The 19,864-nt window shown below is 37.2% G+C and overlaps 2 protein-coding genes across 5 annotated transcripts in view; one reads left to right on the forward strand and one right to left on the reverse strand.

Moving 5' to 3' along the window:
- Window positions 1-31: 31 nt before the first annotated feature.
- On the reverse strand, window positions 32-7,733 carry ccdc80l2 (coiled-coil domain containing 80 like 2). Of its 3 annotated transcripts, none has more exons than XM_058758006.1 (8): window positions 7,684-7,733; window positions 2,622-3,980; window positions 2,358-2,514; window positions 1,816-1,949; window positions 1,579-1,736; window positions 1,390-1,493; window positions 827-907; window positions 32-714 (listed from the first exon to the last, which is right to left on the reverse strand). In XM_058758006.1, the coding sequence occupies exons 2-8, from the start codon at window positions 3,783-3,785 to the stop codon at window positions 401-403; spliced, it is 2,112 nt and encodes a 703-aa protein (XP_058613989.1). In that variant the 5' UTR covers window positions 3,786-3,980; window positions 7,684-7,733; the 3' UTR covers window positions 32-400. The 3 variants fall into 3 exon arrangements, with proteins under 3 accessions (XP_058613989.1, XP_058613988.1, XP_058613987.1); XM_058758005.1 differs by lacking the exon at window positions 7,684-7,733 and adding an exon at window positions 5,426-5,553 and having other exon boundaries at window positions 2,622-4,166; XM_058758004.1 differs by lacking the exon at window positions 7,684-7,733 and adding an exon at window positions 4,666-5,209 and having other exon boundaries at window positions 2,622-4,166.
- The window catches only part of nnt (nicotinamide nucleotide transhydrogenase), a 38,304-nt gene continuing 24,276 nt past the window's right edge, over window positions 5,837-19,864 (forward strand). Inside the window, exons 1-11 of one of the 2 annotated variants that reach the window (XM_058758001.1) lie at window positions 5,837-5,973; window positions 7,870-8,060; window positions 11,392-11,621; window positions 11,701-11,918; window positions 12,414-12,501; window positions 12,697-12,785; window positions 14,071-14,258; window positions 15,812-15,945; window positions 16,705-16,896; window positions 17,485-17,638; window positions 18,861-19,022. In XM_058758001.1, the coding sequence (XP_058613984.1) occupies window positions 7,913-8,060; window positions 11,392-11,621; window positions 11,701-11,918; window positions 12,414-12,501; window positions 12,697-12,785; window positions 14,071-14,258; window positions 15,812-15,945; window positions 16,705-16,896; window positions 17,485-17,638; window positions 18,861-19,022 (1,603 nt within the window). In that variant the 5' untranslated portion in view covers window positions 5,837-5,973; window positions 7,870-7,912. The remainder of the gene's footprint in view (window positions 5,974-7,869; window positions 8,061-11,391; window positions 11,622-11,700; window positions 11,919-12,413; window positions 12,502-12,696; window positions 12,786-14,070; window positions 14,259-15,811; window positions 15,946-16,704; window positions 16,897-17,484; window positions 17,639-18,860; window positions 19,023-19,864) is intronic. The other variant, XM_058758003.1, reaches the window with a different exon arrangement.

The raw sequence follows: 19,864 nt of genomic DNA on the forward strand, positions 1-19,864 counted from the left end.
AAAAACTTTTATTTTGGATGCGATTAATCACGATTAATCGTTGCCCAGCACTACAAAAATCTTACCAATTACCAACAGTAGTGTAACTCAATACTCATAAAGACACTCAGACATTTTCTACAGCTTAGAAAACTAGCCTTTAATGTCAACAGCTTTTAAAAACAAGAATTGCACGCAATGTCTTTTAGCTATACTTAAGCATAGTAGCATGTGCAACCAAGTGCAGGGAAGTGAAATTTTACAGGACACAGCAAACAAACAGGTAAGATAGCTGTATGAATTTCATACAAGACCTATTTATAGAGGTAAAGTTTTGCATCACATAATATGGGGATGACAAATGTACAAATGCATGCCATGTACACAATATGCATGTCTAATGTCTTTGTTTTGACGACTTTTAGTCCTCAGATCTGTGGTACAAGTAACTGTCCTCTGTCTCTTCTCTGTAACCATGGTAAGTACCAGTGTTCTCATCTGGACAGTGAATTCCAAGAGTTTGTTGCAGTTTCTGTTCCTGTTGTCGCAATTCCATAGAGTCCACAAGGTCATAGATGCTTCCCAGGGACCACATTGGAGATGTGAACCAGGCCTTTACATCTCCGTCCTTACCCACCACCAGCATGCTGAAGTAGTCACGGTTTATCTTCAGCTGATTCCTGAGACTCTCCACCACATCCTGTGAAAGCGTCTCCTTCTCAGGTTGACTTTTCCCTGTAGGTTATGATCAATATTCCATAGCCATTCTATAATATTTGATGTTACAGCTTTATGTATTACTTGCAAAAAATGAGGAAAGAGGACGAAATTAGATTTAAAATCTCACCATTCAATGGAAAAAACTCCACTGTTCCTGAAGCTGTCGATCCAGTACCCACAATCTTCAACAAGGCAAAATGACGAATACCTGTCCATGTGGATTCAATTTTAAGTTAAGTTGCCATATGTTCAATATAATATATAACATTTTACATTTACATTTAGTCATTTAGCAGACGCTTTTATCCAAAGCGACTTACAAATGAGGACAATAGAAGCGATCAAAACCAACAAAAGAGCAACAACATGCAAGTGCTATGACAAGTCTCGGTTAGCCTAACGCAGTACACGTAGCAATTTAACGTAATTTACTCTTTAAAAAAATAAAGGTTCCAAAAAATGGTTTTCTCAGCGGTGGTTCCATAGAAGAACCATTTTGAGTTCCCAAAAGAACATTTTACTAATCTAAAGAACCCTTTTCCACTATAAAATAACCTTTTTTGCAATGAAAATTAAAGGTTCTTCATGAAACCATTGATTCCAATAAAGACCCTTTAGTGTATCACTGTTAATTTGATCATGTTTGAAGAAATATCCACAAAAGCTCAGAGAACATGAAGCATACAGTACCCAGTGGACACTCCTGTCCATTAAGCGCCTGAAGCTGTTGATGGAATGAGTAGTCATCTACAGTAGGTGCTGAGATGATTAGAAGTCTACGTTTAGACATGAACCTGAAAATTCACATATGATAATCAGAACAATTAGAATGATTATAGTAATCATAGTTTAAAGCATTGGGAAACTCATGGTGTTTACCTCAGAAGCGAGTTCTCCTCTCGATTGTTCATTTCTGCTTTAGAGCAGGGTGATGGAAGTTTTCTCTCCTGTTCCTTCTCAGACTGACGTGATGGAAAGTTATCAATATAATCCAGTAAATCAGAAGGAGCTGTTGGCTTGTTGAAAACCCTGTTAAGCTAAAACCACAAGAAGTATGCCTTTGATTTGGTAGTCTTTCAAAGTCGCTGTGAATTAGGAGAAAATAAGTGTTCTTACGTTAGGCCTCAGGTCATAGTCAGTTAACACCATTGAGAAGTTTTTGGAGTCCAGCCCATATTCTCTGCGGATCTCGCTGATTAACTCAGGGTTTCTGAACTTTTCTGGCAGGGATGCTTGTGGAGACTCAGAATCTGTTTTAAAAGAAGCAACATGCATTTTTACATTCAGTTGTGCTAAACAATAAGGGCACCACAAATGCATAAGCTAGAACGATCTGGATGCACTTCATTTAAGCGTTATTAACTACACAGCAAAACAAATATGATTCAATCACGAACAAATGGCTCTTAAGAGCCGGATCTTTTTAGTGAGTGAAAAACATACAGCAAAACCAGTGTAGTTTGATTAACAAACAAATGATTCTTTTGAGCTGGTTCTTTTAAGTCAATACAACGTGACAAAAGTGGTTCAATTTATGAAGAAATGGCTCTTTTGAGGGAAGTCTGTATCCACACAGCCCTAAGAAGCTTCATAAATATGTTCACAAGTGGTTTACTTTATATACAATTTGCAAAAAGGTGTTTATACATTTATATTACCTTGTTGGTAGTGTTGAATGTGTAGCGTAGGATTACGTTCTGAACCCATGATGGACAGCACTGAGACCTTTCTGTGGGAAAACTCACAGCTAAGTAGCTCATTATCATCTCTCTGTTTGATATACTGACTTGAGACATCACTTGGGGATGAAATCACCTATGCCACACAAAAAAAGAAAGAAAAAAAACTACATAATAATCAGATAGACTCTTCCCAGGAGATCTACAAATAAGTATGCATCTTCTAAGCAATCAAGAACTTACAAGAAGTCTTCTTCTCCCTTTGAGGTTTTGCATGAATTCTTTAAGAGCTGCCTTTTCCTTATCATCTGCTTCTCGTTGTGACTTCCTCCTCCCTCCTTTCCCCTTTTTCTTCTTGCCATCCTTTCCTTTGCCTTTCTTTTTGGAGCTTGAATGGTCAACGGTTTGCTCTCCTTTGAACTCCTCATTGAGGGTGTCAAAATGTAATTTTGCACCAACATGTGTTTTATCTGCTTCCGAAACTTTTTTCACTTCTGTTTCTGGCTCTAGGTGTCTGTCACTGTCTGGAGTTTTCTTCTGGTCATCGTGCTTCAGCCTCTCATTTCCACTAGATCCAGATTTTGGACCTGCTTTAGCTGATGGTTTGCCATTGCCTGAGCTGCCTTTACGGATGACGAATCGTGAACGTCCGTTCAAAATATCTTGTACTTTGTTTCTCAAAGTTGCCTTTTTGTCAAGACGTGTCTTCTGTGTCACGAAGATGGATGTGGTATTCGCATGCCTCTGTGGGCTGAAGGTCCTACGCTTGCCAGTACCCTGTTTCTTCACCACTAACCTCTTCTTTGTGATCTTGCATTTCACTGGTAACCCCTTTCTTGCGACCTTCTCCAACTTTCGCACAGGCAGCTGGTCGATGACCTCAAGAATGGCCTCAACGCGAACCGGGTAAGGAAATCTCTCACTAACCCTCATGTTCTTCTTCAGAATCAGCATGGAGAAGGTATGGTCCTCCAGCTCAAGGTAATGGAGAAGTTTGCTTACCATTTCAGAGTCCATAACCTCCACAATGGCTTCTCCTTGCAAGGTCGTATGTTGGACTTTGCCTTCCATCATGGCATTCTGAATAATAGTGACGATGAGCGTGTCTCGCTCTGCCAAGCGACAGTTCAGTCCTTCAGACTCCTGGATCTGCTTCTCCATCATACGCAGGTAGTTGTCACTGTGCAATGGTGCAGTGATCACCCACAGGCGGTGTTTCCCGGCAAAATCAGCCAAGAAGTCAGACTCCGATGGACTCTCGGGAGCTCCATTTGACCCAACGTCCTCCTTGGGAGTTGCAGGGCCACTTTCATTCTTTACTTGTTTTCTCTTGCCTCCTTTTGCAGAAAGCACAGGGCTGTTGATCCAGTGTGCCCACAGAAGCAGGAAGATCCACAGACGAGACATATCGAGACTTCACACTCTCCACTAACCAACAGAGTGAGGAGGCAGAGAGAGAAATAGCAGCTTCTGGTTCACATTAGAGTTCGACCTTGTTACAGGAAACTCTTGGAATTTCTAAGCTTCAAAGCAATGGTGAGCTGTGTGGCATGCGGAGCAGCTTCTTGTGCCTCATAACTTTGTGTCTGCATGGAGGATGAGCTGTTGTAGAAGAAGAATGAAAGGGCAGGATGAAACCCAACCCCTTTAAAACTTCACTGTGACTTGATCTTAGTTGCCAACATTTCATTTGTTTGGCTATTTTGATATGGAAAGAGTAACAGATATTTTTTTTACAATAATTCATATAGGCAAAGTCTTCATTGTCTCGGTCCACTCTCGATGCATCTGCAGAACAGACATCAAAACTATGATGATTAGGACCAGAACTCCAAAAATCTTCCTGTATTTCTTATTGTGAGGCTAACTTGCATGCAAATCTATACTTGTTTTTGTATCAACCTAAATAAACATCTTAAATTTTTTTAGGCTAGTGTGACACTGTAAAATTGGTTTCTTATTAGTACACTGAAATTAGAAACACATTTGCTTAGAGAAATGCATGTCCAACACACGTGATGTTATCAGCTAGGAAGTGAAAGAAAAAATTGAAAGTGTAAAGCTTATATTTTTAGATAGAAACTGTAGATCGCAAAGTTATTATTGCTCAGGCTGACTGAAAAATAAGGTATTACGTGTGTTCCAAACATGAAATAAAACATGTCCCTTTAAAACAACATTTTTACATTAACATCTAACATTATAACAGTATAGTATACAGTATAATACAAAAGCCTTCTTTTAATTAATGCATTGGACTTTTATTTGTCAAAGTGCAAAGCTTAACTTTTTTTCAGGTGTGAGAAGAATTGTGAGAAGTGGCTGTAGCAATCTGGGTTGAAGTTAATGGTTAACAGTCATGGTACACAGACATTCCACAAATGGATTTAGTTGAACAGAAACATGTGACAAACACAGCACCAGCCAGTACTGATAGAACATGTGGAAACGGTCTATTCAATGCAAAAGATTTATTTTTTATTTTTTAGGCTACATGTACTTTATAGGATTGTTTAACATATATCAGAGTTCGGCTACTTGTTGAATTGTTTTCATTTTTTATGACCAAGTGTTTATTGTTTTTATTGCTCTGCTGTTAACTACACTGAGTTCCACCCATTTTCCATTTTCTAGGGGTTAAGAAACCAAGAAATTATCAGGCTAAAAAACTTCATCATTTCAAATATAACGTGGTTTGGGATCTTTAAATTTCTATGTCCTTTCTCAAAATTTCTGTCCTTTTCTTGTTCCTTTTTTTTTTTTTCTTAAAAAAGTATTGTTCTTGTCTATTACCGCCCTCTGCTGTACATTTAAATCTTACTAAGTCCAAAGTTGCCATCACATAGCCTAAATGTCTATCAGAGATTTTTGGTTAAATATTAGTTTTTCAAAAACAAAACAAAACACACAAAAAAAATATCCGGTAATAATAATATATAAATAATAATAAATACATACATTTTGTATTTATGTAATTATTTTATTTTTAATAAAGTAGTTTATATTTAACTTCTCGGTTGCTTGCTTATTTTTATTTATTTACTTACCCCAAAATATACCATCTAGGTTTATTCTGGTTGACAGTTGCGAAATGGTTCATCGCAAATATGTATAGTTTCGGTCAAAATACCATACTGCAGAATTTGTTACTACAAAAAAAAAAAAAAAAAAAAAATACTTGTTCAGCATATAAATAAATAAATGAAATGTAAATGTACATAAAATGTGGAAATTAAAGCAACAATCATTAACTGTGGTAACTATGGTATTTTGTTGGTAAATATGATTACCATGATACAATTTTACAGTGTATCCCAGTTTTGAATCTCCCCTAAATCAAAAGCAACACAATCCAAACACAATCTGATGTCTGACAGACAAATTTTGTATTTCGTTAATTCTGTTCGAAACTACTGTCTATTAAACCTCGATAACAAACGCCCACAGCACATGACTGATTTACATGCGTTGATTGACGGTGGAGTGAAAGCACAGGAACGGCGCAGATAGAGGTGAGCGCGAGTGCTTCCGGGTGGCGGCTGTAAACTGCGTCCCCGCTTTCAAAGGTCGCTCATTGATGCTCTGTCTCAACTCGGTGAGCTTTTCATTCTTCATTATTGATCTCCGCCACCTTGTCATTTGATCGCAAGAAATGCATTAGGGCATGTATTGCTTTGATCTCTAAATGCAAACGACAGCCTGCAGTTATTGTTTCTGCTTAGCTAACAAGCTAGTGTGTTACGAAAAAGAATGAAGGGGAAATGAGCGCTTGAGCCCGCCTTCTGTCGGTTCACCGACCCTGAAGCCGCTTTTCTCTTCCGAAAATAAGCCACGCAAACGCATGATTTTAATGAATAGGACTGGTGGGCTTGAGCCGCATTCTATGGATTAAAATATGCTAATGTGTTTATAAACATAAGCGGAAATTCTGCGTGACTTGTGCCATTGAGGTGTTTGAATGAATGACTTTTGAACTGCCCAATAACAAACTCCGGCACAAGGACAAACACCGTTATTTTTTATGCTAATCCCCCCTCATCGTGTATGTTAACTATATATATAAAATATAATTTTCTAAACCTTGTAGTTTATAAAGTTAATATACTTTGCCCCACTTCTGACCTATGTGGTTCCTCTGGTGCTGGAATTAGATTGTAGTTGGCACGATAATCCAATAGAGTCTGTCTGCACACGTTTAAGTAAATCGGTGATTTGATTGTTTCCCACGCCCTCAAACATGTATAACCACTGCAGAGCTTTCATGTGTGGGATGCATCTATAAAAAAAGGAAAATTACATGGATGTCTAACTTACTGGTGTATAAACGGAAACTGTGTATTACTGGAACATTCCATGAATACACAACATTTTTGGTGTCCTTTGTTCTGAGACCTATTAGATATGTTTGATAATGTATTTGTCTAACATAAAATACACCTATCAAATATCAAAGCGGACGCTTTTATTCAAAGCAACTTACAAATATTAAAAGTATTGAACAATACAAATCATGCAATGTTTAATTTTTTTTTAATAGAATTGTATTATTGAATATTACAAAAAAATAAGATTATTCGACATGTATTTAAATTGATCAAACTACAAAGACTTTCCTTAATTATTCTTTTTGTGTGTTTCTTATATACTGGAGATGACTCTCACAGACAGTGTTTATGGTGTTATAGACAATAAAGGACCTGTAAGGCCTCCTGCTACTGTGTGACCCGCACTGTCTCACTCAGAAAAACCCTTATCGCCTTCATATGCGATAGTCCTTACCTAAACAAATACATTTCTACACAGTTCAGTGTTTGCCTTACTGTGACCTTGACTGGTTCACCCTGTGGATTAATTGATCCGTTTTGTGTCGGTACAAATAGACTTGCAAAACAGCCATGAAGTTCTTTAGAGGCTGTATATACATTGCTGAGTAATAATGACAATCAAGAAAAGCTATAAAAACAAAAATATTCTTTTTAGTAGCCACTTGTAAAAAAAAATAGTGTACAAAATAAAGCCAGAAATTCTGTTAAAAAATGCTAGTTTGTGACCAATTGTTTAGTAGCCTAGTTGCCATAAAATTACAATTTAATTTGTGTGTAATGATAAAATGTTCAATAAAATTTAAACTTCACATGTAGAAACATTTCTTATTATCAGTGTTAGATCATAATATGCTTCTTGATATATTTTTTGTAGAAACTGATGCATTTTTCTTTATTGTCATTTTTTTGTTCAATTTAATGCATTTTTGCTGAATAAAAGTGTTAATTTCTTTTTTAAAAATTGTTCATATTTACTCTACCTCGACCTCATGACTCAATGCCCAGTAAACAGTCCCGCACTTGTGTGAACTGTGAGCATATGTGTGTCACCTTGGAGTTGGGTAAACATCTGAGCTGCAGTGACTGGGGCAGAGTGGAGCATTATGGGATAGGTCAGCCGGCTCAATTCTTTTTCCCCTCTCTCTATCTCTCTCCCTCACATGTAGGAGGAGGGTCGTTCCGACTGCACAGCTCCTCCTTGTGTCTCCGATGGCGAGTCTTCTGCGCGTGGTTGCCACCAGCTGTTCCAGCCCCCTGTTCTCCGGGCTGGCCTGTGCTAAGACTGTCCGGACGGTGAAGACCCCATGTGTGCGGTTCTTTAGGACCCATCAAGCCCTCTCTCGCCTCGCTAGTCCAGGTAATGGTGCTGGAATATTGTGTCGAGATATAACACGTTCTGTTTTAGTAATTGGGTGACATAAGGTGGTTGAGGACATTTTAATCATGTTTTTTCCCCTCAGTAAGACCTTGAGTATGGTTCGCTTGTGCTTATCCATAAACATAATTTGTTTTACCTCAGCAGATTTTGTTATAAAGTATAACAAAAGCGAATTAAACATTCCCAAATGTCGTTCTATTCTTCTGTAGCAGTTTATGTGCAGTGATCCTCAAGGTCACTGTGTCCCTCCTCACTATTACCTGCATTGAAGGTTATGAAGGAAATGAATGAGTGTACTGTAAGTGACCTGAGTAGTGTACTGGCTGCTTGGATACAGCATTTGTTGGAGACATGCCATTAATGGCAGACGTTTTTTTGAGAGGGGGAAGAATGGTAATGACAGCTGAGGCAGGTTATTTCTGGCAGTGTGTCAGCTGAGGAACCAGGACTGTGGCACAGCTCGTGCGGGAGAAAGCCTGCTGGGAAAAGAAACACATGTCTGTGGTGACTGCCAGATTTCAGTGTGGTTATAAGGGGTTTGTGGGCCTCAGATATTCACTTTGTTTCCATTTAAGTCTGGAAATGGGGGAAAAACACCTGAAATACTGAAATAGTCATTAAATAATTATTTTATGTTTATTTATTTATTGACACAGTACTGTCCAAAAATGTATGGTCAGTATGATATTTTTAAAGGGATAGTTCACCCAAAAATGAAAATTCTGTTATTAATTACTCGCCCTCATGTTGTTCCAAACCCATAAGACCTTCGTTCATCTTCGGAACACAAATGAAGATATTTTTGATGGAATCTGAGAGGTCTCTGACCCTCCATAGACAGCACACACATGCTGAACGTAAACAACGCTGATTACGTTCTGGGTACTCTCCAAAATGGCGCAAGACCGTAACTCGGGAGAAGAATTGCTGAATAAACAATGTTATTATTGTTTTCTTTGCGCACAAAAAGTATTCTCGTAGCTTCGTAAAATTACAGTTGAACGCCTGATGTCACATGGACTATTTTACCAATGTACTTGCTACGTTTCTGTGCATTGATCATGGTAATATCCTTACTGTTTGTGGAGGGTCAGAAAGCTCTCAGATTCCATCAAAAATATCTTAATTTGTGTTCTGAAGATGAATGGAGGTTTGGAATGGCATGAGGGTAATTAAAGTAATTAATGACAGAATTTTCATTTTTGGGTGAACTAAGCCTTTAAAATTCTTTTGAAAGAAGTCACTTACGTAATTTATTCTTGTGATGGCAAAGCTGAATTTTCTTCAGTGTCACCATGATCCTTCAGAAATCATTCTAATATCTTACAAAAATGTCATTACCATCAGTTTTGATCAATTGAATGTGTCCTAAATAAAATTATATATTTTTTCAATTAGATAAAATATTACTGAGCCGTTATACAACAGTGGTGTATAATTGTCTAAATTTCTTTATGAAGTAAGTGTTGTTATTATAAAGCTTTATCATGATTGGCCAGGTTTGACATTGACATTAGGCTCTTGAGTAGTCTCTTGTTTTCAACAACAACAACAAAAAAGTGAATTGCCCTTGCATATGCCAGAGAGCAATACTGTTTTAAGTTGTCCTGTTAAGTTTTTAATCAAATAATTTTAAATGCACAATGTAAAACTTGAACCTGGTGACATAAAGTGGCCTCAAACATATTTAAACACACATGCCGCTATAAATTTAATTGCATTTGATTAACAAAATATCAAAGTAATGCAGGTTTCCAAGAGAGTAAAAGAAAATCAACAACTTGGTCATTTTTGTAATGCTAAATGTCACCAGTTGATGTCTAATGGCATTCATTCAATTTTTCATATTTACATATTGCTGAAGTGTCCAAATACTTTGAGTTGTCTTTGCTCTCTGTATTTCAGTGTGTCTGCCTCCGGGCTGTGATTCACGTGAGCTTATGTTGTTGTTATCTATAGATCAGGCCTGTGGTGGAATTTTCCACAAGCGACCTCCTGCTTCCAATAGCAGAACATGACTTGGATGACTTCTTGATGCATATTCAGCCTGTCTAGACCACATGTTGTTTGCACATCTTTTACAGACCAAAACACATAAAGTGAAGCTGTGCATAAAAATTCAACTTGATTTACTTTATTACACGTCCTAAAACCCATCCATGCTCTGTTTTACAGCTTGAATTCTCAGTTATATTTTTGAAATTATGACTGCAGAATTGGACCGGTTGCAAAGTCACAAAGTCTTGTCCTACTGTAAAAATGCACACAACTGTAAAACCACAAGTCTTACAGAGACCTCATGGGCCTACAGTCCATTACAAAGGTCTCAACGGTTTTACACATTTCTTTTAAACCACCCATTGGTCTTTATGAACTGCTTCACCAGTTGTTAGTCTGACTCTTATCTTTACTGTACTGCTTTTCTCTTTGACCTATCCTTGAGTTCAAAATGGAGAGTCTGCACGGTTATAAATGGTCTAAAGCGATACTGGCTATGAGAGCAACCTGAGATCAGCTTTTCACACTTCACTTATTTTCTGTTTAGAGAAACTAATACCAAAGAAACATTGTCTGATGATTGAGTCAAATTTCATGTAGATGATTAAAAAGGTGAACATTTTAAAGATATAAAGAATCACAACATAGGTTGTTGCTAGTGTTGTAATTTTTAAAATAAGAATATCCAATTTTCAGACTTTTTTTTTTTTTTTTTATCTAGAGAATTTGCACATATTTTGACAATTACATTTAAAATGAATGCATGTAATGCAATTGTAATACAATGTAAAGATTCTGAATATATAATACAAAATTTATCTTTTTAAAAAAATATGTATAGTGTATATAATGTGTGAATGTTAAAAAACGTAAAAATAGTGTTAAAAACTTTAAATTTAAAACCACTAAATTACTAAAATCTTTTTCATAAATTTTTTTTTGTTAAAGTACAACATCCAAAAAAAGTAAGTCTTTGCATTGTATGATAATTGCTAGAATAAAATATAACATTTACTTGTAATGATTTTATATTATAATTAAAATAAAATTAGAATGTTTATGCTTTTTTTTTATTAATTGTCTACCAATTTAATTAATAAGCTAAGATAAGTCTAAAACATGAACCCAGACCAGCATTTTTCATTATACCTTGAAATCTATTATCATTCCCATTACGGTAATTTCAATGATCGTTGCTCTGCTGGTGCAGGACCCACCTTTTGAACTTTTACATTTGACACGAACACTTAGTAATATGTTCCTCTTCAGACTCTGCTTGATTCTGTAATTCTCTGTTTGTTTCTTTCTTCAGGCATTCCATACAAACAGCTGACTGTCGGCGTTCCCAAGGAAGTCTTTCAGAATGAGCGTCGAGTGGCCATCTCTCCAGCCGGAGTGGAAGCTCTCATCAAGCAGGGCTTTAATGTGGTGGTGGAGTCTGGCGCAGGGGAATCTGCCAAGTTCTCCGATGACATGTATACAAAAGCAGGAGCCGCCATCAAGGACGCCAAAGATGTTTTTGCATCTGATGTTCTGCTTAAGGTACTGTTAGATTCATTTATGTTACCTTCACTTAACTGCGTCTTCATCAACGCTCATTCTCTCTGGCCGTTCGCCACAGGTGCGTGCTCCCATGTTGAACGCCGTTCTGGGAGTTCATGAGGCTGACCTCATGAGTGAAGGAGCCACCCTCGTCAGTTTCATCTATCCCGCTCAGAACCCTGAGCTGATGGACCACTTGTCCCAGCGCAAGGCCACCGTCCTGGCCATGGACCAGGTGCCCCGTGTTACTATTGCTCAGGGTTATGATGCCCTCAGCTCCATGGCCAACATTGCTGGGTAAGGCCATCTAAAGCAAGAAGAAAAAAGAAGCATAATGATTTTTTAAAATATATTGTTATATAATGGTGGTGATGATAATACTACTAATAATAGTGCTTATTTTTATTTTTCAAGGAAAGACACTACAGACAAAACCTTTGTTTTTTAATTTAAATGAGATAATTCCTCATTTGCATATTTAAAGATATTTTAAAACTTTTAATACAGAATGGAATGTCCTGTAATCATTTGAAGTAAGTTTAACAAATTGCCCTATTCATCTGTGGTGACTTGCCTAAATATATTTTGTATTTTTTAAATTTACTATTATTATTTTTAGTGGGAAATACTAGACAAATAGTCAGACTTCACAGGCCAGTCTGCTGTGACCCGTTTACCAAAACTTTGAATGTCATTAGTGTCAACAAATGTGAGATTTGTGGCCAGCGTAAAGTGTCTTGATTCCTGCCTCATCAGCAGCTGTGATTGATGTGCTTCTGTTTTTCTTGGCAGTTATAAAGCCGTGATCCTGGCAGCCAACAACTTTGGCCGCTTCTTTACTGGTCAGATCACAGCCGCGGGGAAGGTTCCTCCTGCTAAGGTATGCTTGGCATAACCACACTCGCGTCCGAAGTGTTTTTAAATTATTTTTTTTTATTTGAGTTTGCTTGATTCATTGCCGTACACTTCTCGCATTAGGTCTTGGATGAAGATATTAGCACTTTATACTTTCCCAAATTAGATTTTTCTGTTTATTTCAGAGTTTGAATTTTAAAAAGGCTGTTCTTACTGGCAGGTGTTGATCATTGGAGGTGGAGTGGCTGGGTTGGCCGCTGCTGGCTCTGCCCGTGCTATGGGTGCCATTGTCAGGGGATTTGACACCAGGTAAAAAGTCATACAACTTAGTTATTCTAGCAAGTTAACTTAGTTTTTTTTTTTGAAAGAAACTAATGATTTTATTCAGCAAGGATGCATTAACTAGAATAAAAGTGACAGTAAAGCCTGTTTTCAACTTTATTATTCAAAAAATCCTAAAAACAATTTATCATGGTTTCCACAAAAATATTAAGCAACACAAATGTTTTCAATATTGATAATATGAAATGTTTCTTGAGCACCAGATCGGCATATAAGAATGATTTCTGAAGGATCATGTGACACTGAAGTCTGATGTAATAGCTGCTGAAAATTCAGCTTTGCTATCACAGGAATAGCTTTTTAACATTTCAAAAAAGTTGTTTTAAGTTGTAATAATAGTTCACGAAGTTAGTGTCTTTTTAATTACATGCAGAAACTTAAATTATGGCTGATAAAAAAATTATAGTGTACACTGTTGTTCAAAAGTTTGGCATCAGTAAGGTTTTTAATGGAGTTTTTTTTTATGCTCAAGGCTGCATTTATTTGATCAAAATACAGAAAAAAAATGTAATTTTGTGAAATATTATTGCACAAAATAAAGTTGAATAAAGGCCTATAGCGAATCCCTGACCCTTTAAGGACAGTCTGGATACAGATGTTACTAGTCAATTTGTGGTGCTAGGGGGCGCCATAACATCTTTAGAACCACGTTGCATTGTGTTCATAGTTTACCAGAACAACTTTATCACAATTGCCAAATGTGAGTTGGCCTATAACATTTGTTCCTTTTTTCCAGTAATTGACCCTGATGATTCTCGCTTGCAGCTTAATGTTCTGTGTATTTCCTCCCCCTTTTTTTTTAAAAATTTTAATCTGACAGATACTCTTTTATATCCAATTTTTGTCAGTATTTATAAATTTGAGTTTTGAGTCACCGTTCCGCTCTAGTTTAGATTTATGATGTTTGTTTTATCTGAAAGTGTTTTTTTTTTTTTCTTTCTTATTGTTTTTTTCCCAAAGCAAGGACATAAAAAGGTCTTGTGCAAGAAAACAGTGATGTCATAGCTAATCCTGCCAAAATGGTTTGAAATGTAGAGATTTTTTTTTTTAAAAGCTACATTTTACTATGATTTAATGACTATGATCTTACAGCGTGAGCCAAGTTTGGTGCATTTAGTTAGAATTCACATCCTTTCTGTGCTATGGAACATTAAAGTTAAAACTTCATCTGCTTGACTGATTCCATCAGCGTCAGTTTCAGCAAGCTTCCTCTCGGTGGCAGTGTTGCATTAGTCTTGTCCTCTTCTTCCAGAGCGGACGCACTGGAGCAGTTCAAGTCCCTGGGTGCCGAGCCCCTGGAGGTGGATGTGAAGGAGTCAGGAGAAGGCCAGGGCGGTTACGCTAAGGTGATGTCCAAGGAGTTCATCGAGGCAGAGATGAAGCTGTTTGCCAAGCAGTGCTTGGATGTTGACATCATTGTCACTACTGCGCTTATTCCCGGTACGCACACCTGCAGCATTCACTCCCTTTCCATCCAATCTGACTCTTTTTCCATCACATGCCCTCTTTGGCATGTACTCTTGCAGATAATAAGTTTTGTGGTGTTTGCACATGCTCTTATTTTTCCATTTGACTTTAAGGAAGAGTTCAGCCAGAAATTTAGCTTTTACTCAGCCTTGTGTTGTTCAGAAGGCCCAAAAAGCAGCACAAAATAGTCCATATGGCTCTATATTGGCTATATTCTTGTTTGAAAGGTTTTAAGTCAAAATCGACAAGTTTCCTTCACATTTACTGCTGCTTTACAATAAAATATGATGTCCAACCTGTTATAGATGTCTAACCTGCATCATAGACGTGGGGTAAATCAGCACTGGCAATGTGGGATTTTAATAAAGGTTTGCTGTTTGTTTATTTATTAGTAAATCTATCAGACTATTCTTAAGCGACGATACAAAAATTTGATTCAAAAAAGCCCTGTAGCTGTCGAAAGACTTTTTCTGACAAACGAACAGGAATGCCTTTGTGCAGATAGCAAAAAAAACATGCATCACTACTGATATTGTAACAATACAAAGCTGATTGAAAATTTGTCAATTTACTATCCAAGAGCTGCAGCAGAAGTGAAGATTATCATTGCTTCACTTAATTTTGGTCTCTCTATAAATCTATTGTTTGATTTCAAGAAACTTAGAATATGGACTACTTTTATTGTGCTTCCTTGTCCATTTTGGAGCTTGTCAGTCTCTAGTCATGATGAACTGGGGGAAAAAATGATGATTCTTAAGTACATTTTGTTGCTTTTCATGGAAAAATAATGACATTTTGGTTTAAAAGTACATGAGGGTGAGTAAGTGTCAATTTTAAGTTTACATTTGAACTATTCTTTCAACCGTGATCCTGGTTTATCTCAGAATCCTTAAGTTGATACTTGTATGACTTTTGCTGGCATTTGAAAAGAGAAACGGATTACCCGACATGACTAATTACGTACAGCATAATTACCAATTTTACAGCTCTGTGGCTGCAGATGTGCTTCATGTTTATTTGAAGCATGTTTTGTCTGAATCTCCATGACTGAAAGCTAATAAAAATCAGGTGTCTATAACAGAGAATGTTTATGAAGTTTCCTGAGTGACATAAGGGTTGTTTTGTCGCTCTTGCTTTAGATTGGCAGAGAGTTTTTCCAGTTTGTGTTGCTTGTTCAGTACCGCTGGCATTTGAAGTCGGTTCCTGTGACTCTCGCATGCTTGTGCACACTCCTGGTGTCACTCCAATGTTATTTTATTTCCATCCCTGAAGCTATGGAGCCACCAGTTGGCCTTTTTGTACACTACATACCTGGCAGTTTTTAGCACGCTCAGATCGTCAAAACGCATGCAATCTGTTCCACTTTTATCAGAATAGCATTTTTTTTTTTAAAACCAACAAGCCGCAAAGCAGCTTATCAGTATATTGGATTGCACGGATAAAAGGCACATCAGAGGAGTCTTATTAAATGCATATCAGTCATGGTTTCGGTTTACTAGTCTCACTGTTTTGAAATTATTATGCAGGTCGGAAGGCCCCTGTGCTGATTACTAAGGAAATGGTGGAGACCATGAAAGATGGTTCAGTGGTGGTGGACCTGGCTGCAGAAGCTGGGGGCAACATTGAGACCACGGTTCCTGGAGAACTCTCCGTTCACAAAGTGAGTACACTGCAACAGTACAACAACAACTTGGGGATCTTGCATGAGCTTCATGTGTTTTTCAGGAACATTCAGGTTTTTTTTTTTTTCAAGGTTTTTTTTTAATTTGTTTTATTCAGGATTAATGTATTTACACTTATCAAGGTGTCATGAATACATTTTTTATTTTTTTAAATCCAAGTCTTTAAAATTTGAAATGATAAACATTCTATTTCAAATAAATGCTGTTCTTTTAAACATTTTCATTTACATTGCATTTGGCAGACTTTTTAAATCCAAATCTTGGCGTTGTTAGAGCTATGCTTCACTTTTTGAGCTACAGGAATGTGAACTTTCTATTCATCAAAGAATCTTAGAAAAAAATATCACCGTTACCACAAAGTTATTAAGCAACAAAACTGTTTTCAACATTGATAATAATAAGAAATGTTTCTTGAGCAGCAAATCAGCATATTAGAGTGATTACTGAAGGACAATGTGACACTGAGGACTAGAGTAATGGCTGATGAAAAATTCAGCTTTCTTATGATGTATTAAATTTCAAAACTCTTATTGTAATAATATTTCACAATTGCCATTTTGTTTATAAATGCAGTGTATATAGTATAAATAAATTAAGAAATGCAGCCTTGGAGAACATAAGAGACTTCTTTCAAAAACATTAAAAAATCTTACCAACCCAAATCTTTTGAATGTGCGTGTATATTCGCATATTTGTCTGTCTTATTTCATTAAATGTATTTCTGTACTTTCCTATAGGGTGTGATCCACATTGGCTATACTGATCTTCCCAGTCGCCTCCCGACTCAGGCCAGCACATTATACTCTAACAACATTATCAAACTAATCCGTGCCATCAGCCCGGACAAGGAAGTTTTTCACTTTGACGTCAAAAACGAGTTTGATTACGGCACAATGGACCACGTCATCCGAGGTTCAGTAGTTATGCAGGTAAACTATTTATTTAATTTTATTTAACATATAAACGTTCTTAATTGTGTTGCGTGTTATAGATCACATCATAAATCATCATAAAATTGACACTCAAACATCTAGCAAAATCACACTTTTTTTAAAGTTGAAATTGCATCTGTGCAAAGTTGGACAAGACAACATCACACTTTGAGATTTGGCATTGACTGGTATAAGGAAAAATATTAAAGTAAATTACATGATATTAGCAACTCTTTTTTTTTTTTATATTGGTTGTGTATGTGTAATTGAAATTAGTAAATTTAATCCATTTTGTTATACCATAATATCGGTGAAATAAGTATCGAAGTGGTTTTGTGGACTTGACGTGCATGTGTTCTCCATGGATACACTGAAGTTTAACAAATACAAAAATTTGGCCTGCATAAGAAGATGTTTTATCCAGTCTGGCTGTTGACCTAAAATGAGTTTGACACCCCTGAGCTAAAGGATGTGAGCCGTTTGAAATTTATGACTCAATATCTCTCTGGCGCTCATTTAGCTTTTAAGGAGTTGAGTTGTGGTGTTATTTGAATTCTGGCTCTCACTCTCTCTGTCTGTCTACAGGATGGAAAAGTGCTTTTCCCTGCGCCGCAACCTAACAACGTCCCAGTGGCAGCACCTCCAAAACAAAAGTCTGTCCAGGAGCTGGAGAAGGAAAGGGCAGCTGCCATCTCGCCCTTCAGAGCCACCCTCACCACAGCTGGGGTTTACACCGGAGGTAAATCACAGTCCGGCTGCCCTCCCTGCCTTCCTCTTCCCGCCGGATCTCTCTGGGTCCCCCCTGGGGTTAATATGAAAGCGGCTCCCCGTGTGTTTTAAGAGGAAGAGACAGCTGCATTGGTGGTCTCTGACATTGAACTATGTTAATAAGGTTGCCGTGTACATTTAAAGCGGCCCCCCTTTATAGCCTTTGAGATTAATCTGATTTTTATTTTCTTCCTTTTATCCACTTAACAATCTGCATTGCTAAGAAATTCCAAAAATAGCAGTTCCCCTGTTTGGCTGCTTTGTCCCAAGATGTGATTAGACTCCAAGGCCCCGCTAAACTAAACGGCACACAAATGAATTCTATTGGTTGCAGACGCCTGAGGACCGCTTGTGTGAGGAGAGGCAACTTTGGCTTCACATCAAAGCGCTCACTTCCTCACTCAGACAAGCCGCAAATACAACTCGCACGTAAATAAACACCGGCTGATAAACAAACATGCAAATGAGATCTTCCTGCCCTTTCATGGTTTTCCTGTATCTGTATGAGTTTAGGTACAGGGAATCCTGACTTGCTCGGAAGGCTGAAATCGCTGCCTTTTGTAATCGCAATTGGTCACCTAATTGCAGTGCGAGCTGTTTTATTTTCCACATCACCTTGGCCCGTTCTGGCATCTGAATGCCAGGAACCTAGGATGATAAAATGGTAGTTGTGTTGCTCCTTCCCTCCTGCTGTGTATGTCTGTCATGGCATGGTGTAGAGGTTTTCTTACTCACAAATGGCTGGTCTGTGAGTTGGCAATACCAAATGGCCTATTATTAAGACCACTGGTAACAGTAATATACTATTATAAAAATAAATGTTTACTATTATACCAGTATTTGATGATTATAATTTTTGTTGTTGCTTTTTAAAAAAAATAAATAAACCAACTATGAGATCTTATATATTTACCAAAAGGTAGTTATGGTACTTTTTCCCAGCTTAATAAACATTTAATTTGAACTTTTTCAAGTTTTAAAATTTAATGAGTTGGACAGCAAATGTTCCCTATATTAGAGTTGAGGTGGTAGGTGTACATGGCCCACAGCGATGTTGATGGTTTTTAGAGGATTATGGGATGTATAAACAGGGCACATTGCCCCTGGCACTCGGCTGATTTGTCTGTGCAGTCAAAATTACCTTTACTGAAAAACAAACCCATAATGTTTGACATCTTGTTATTTCTACCCAGGTCTGGCTTCAGCGATCGGTCTTGGGTTGTGTGCTCCCAATGCAGCTTTCACTCAGATGGTTACAACCTTTGGCCTGGCGGGAATCGTGGGATACCACACCGTGTGGGGTGTCACTCCTGCTCTTCACTCCCCACTTATGTCTGTTACAAATGCCATTTCTGGTAAGTTAGTAAATCAAGTGCACAAACAAATTAATTGCTGAACTAAATTGTTTATCTTTTTAATTTTTTTTTAATTTTTTTATATATATATATATATATATATATATATATATATATATATATATATATATATATATATATATATATATATATACACACACACACTTACACTATCCTTGTGGGGACATTCATAGGCATAATGGTTTTATACTGTACTTACTGTATGTGCTATTGCCCTACACCAATCCTACACCTAAACCTACCCCTTAAAGGAGACTTTAATTTTTAGATTTTCAAAAAACTTAATTCTGTGTGATTTATTAGCTTGTTTGCCCGTGGGGACCTCAATTTAGGTCCCCACCGTGACACGAGTCCCCATGAGTCTGTGTGTATTCAGGTTTAAGTCCCCACCTGAATAGAAAAACAAGCACACACGCACACAGGTGGCCAAAATTATTAGAACACTAGTATTTTCACCAGCTAAAAATGGTTTCAAGTCTGTTATTTCTATCTTTTTGCTGTAGTGTGTCAGTAGGAAATATCAGTTTAGATTTCTAAACATTCATTTTGCCATTAATAGTGTTCTAATAATTATGGCCACCACTGTACATTGTTGATGGAGAAACTATTGAAATTTCTGATATTAAATTTTGAAATGTCACAGGATTTCATTTTATCTTAAGCACAGGTCATCAAAGCGCTTTGATTTCTTCATCTGAGTTTGCCCTTTAGCTACAGAGGGCTCTCAAGTGGGTGTGAATTACCCACTTGCTTTAATAGGCAGAAACTGTCACCTAATTTTTTTTTCTTCCCACCCTTGAGTTAGCATCTGTGATGGGCCG

This window comes from Onychostoma macrolepis, chromosome 21 (genome assembly GCF_012432095.1).
Source record: "Onychostoma macrolepis isolate SWU-2019 chromosome 21, ASM1243209v1, whole genome shotgun sequence".
Lineage (NCBI taxonomy): Eukaryota > Metazoa > Chordata > Actinopteri > Cypriniformes > Cyprinidae > Onychostoma > Onychostoma macrolepis.

What these genes read in the sequence shown, in the direction of transcription:
- ccdc80l2 (XM_058758006.1), bottom strand. Translation starts at nt 3,785, where the DNA reads ATGTCTCGTCTGTGGATCTTCCTGCTTCTGTGGGCACACTGGATCAAC. An exon ending in AAGGGAGAAGAAGACTTCTT is followed by an intron (nt 2,515 to 2,621) that starts GTAAGTTCTTGA and finishes TGTGTGGCATAG; the next exon opens with GTGATTTCATCCCCAAGTGA. An exon ending in GGAGTTTTTTCCATTGAATG is followed by an intron (nt 715 to 826) that starts GTGAGATTTTAA and finishes CATAACCTACAG; the next exon opens with GGAAAAGTCAACCTGAGAAG.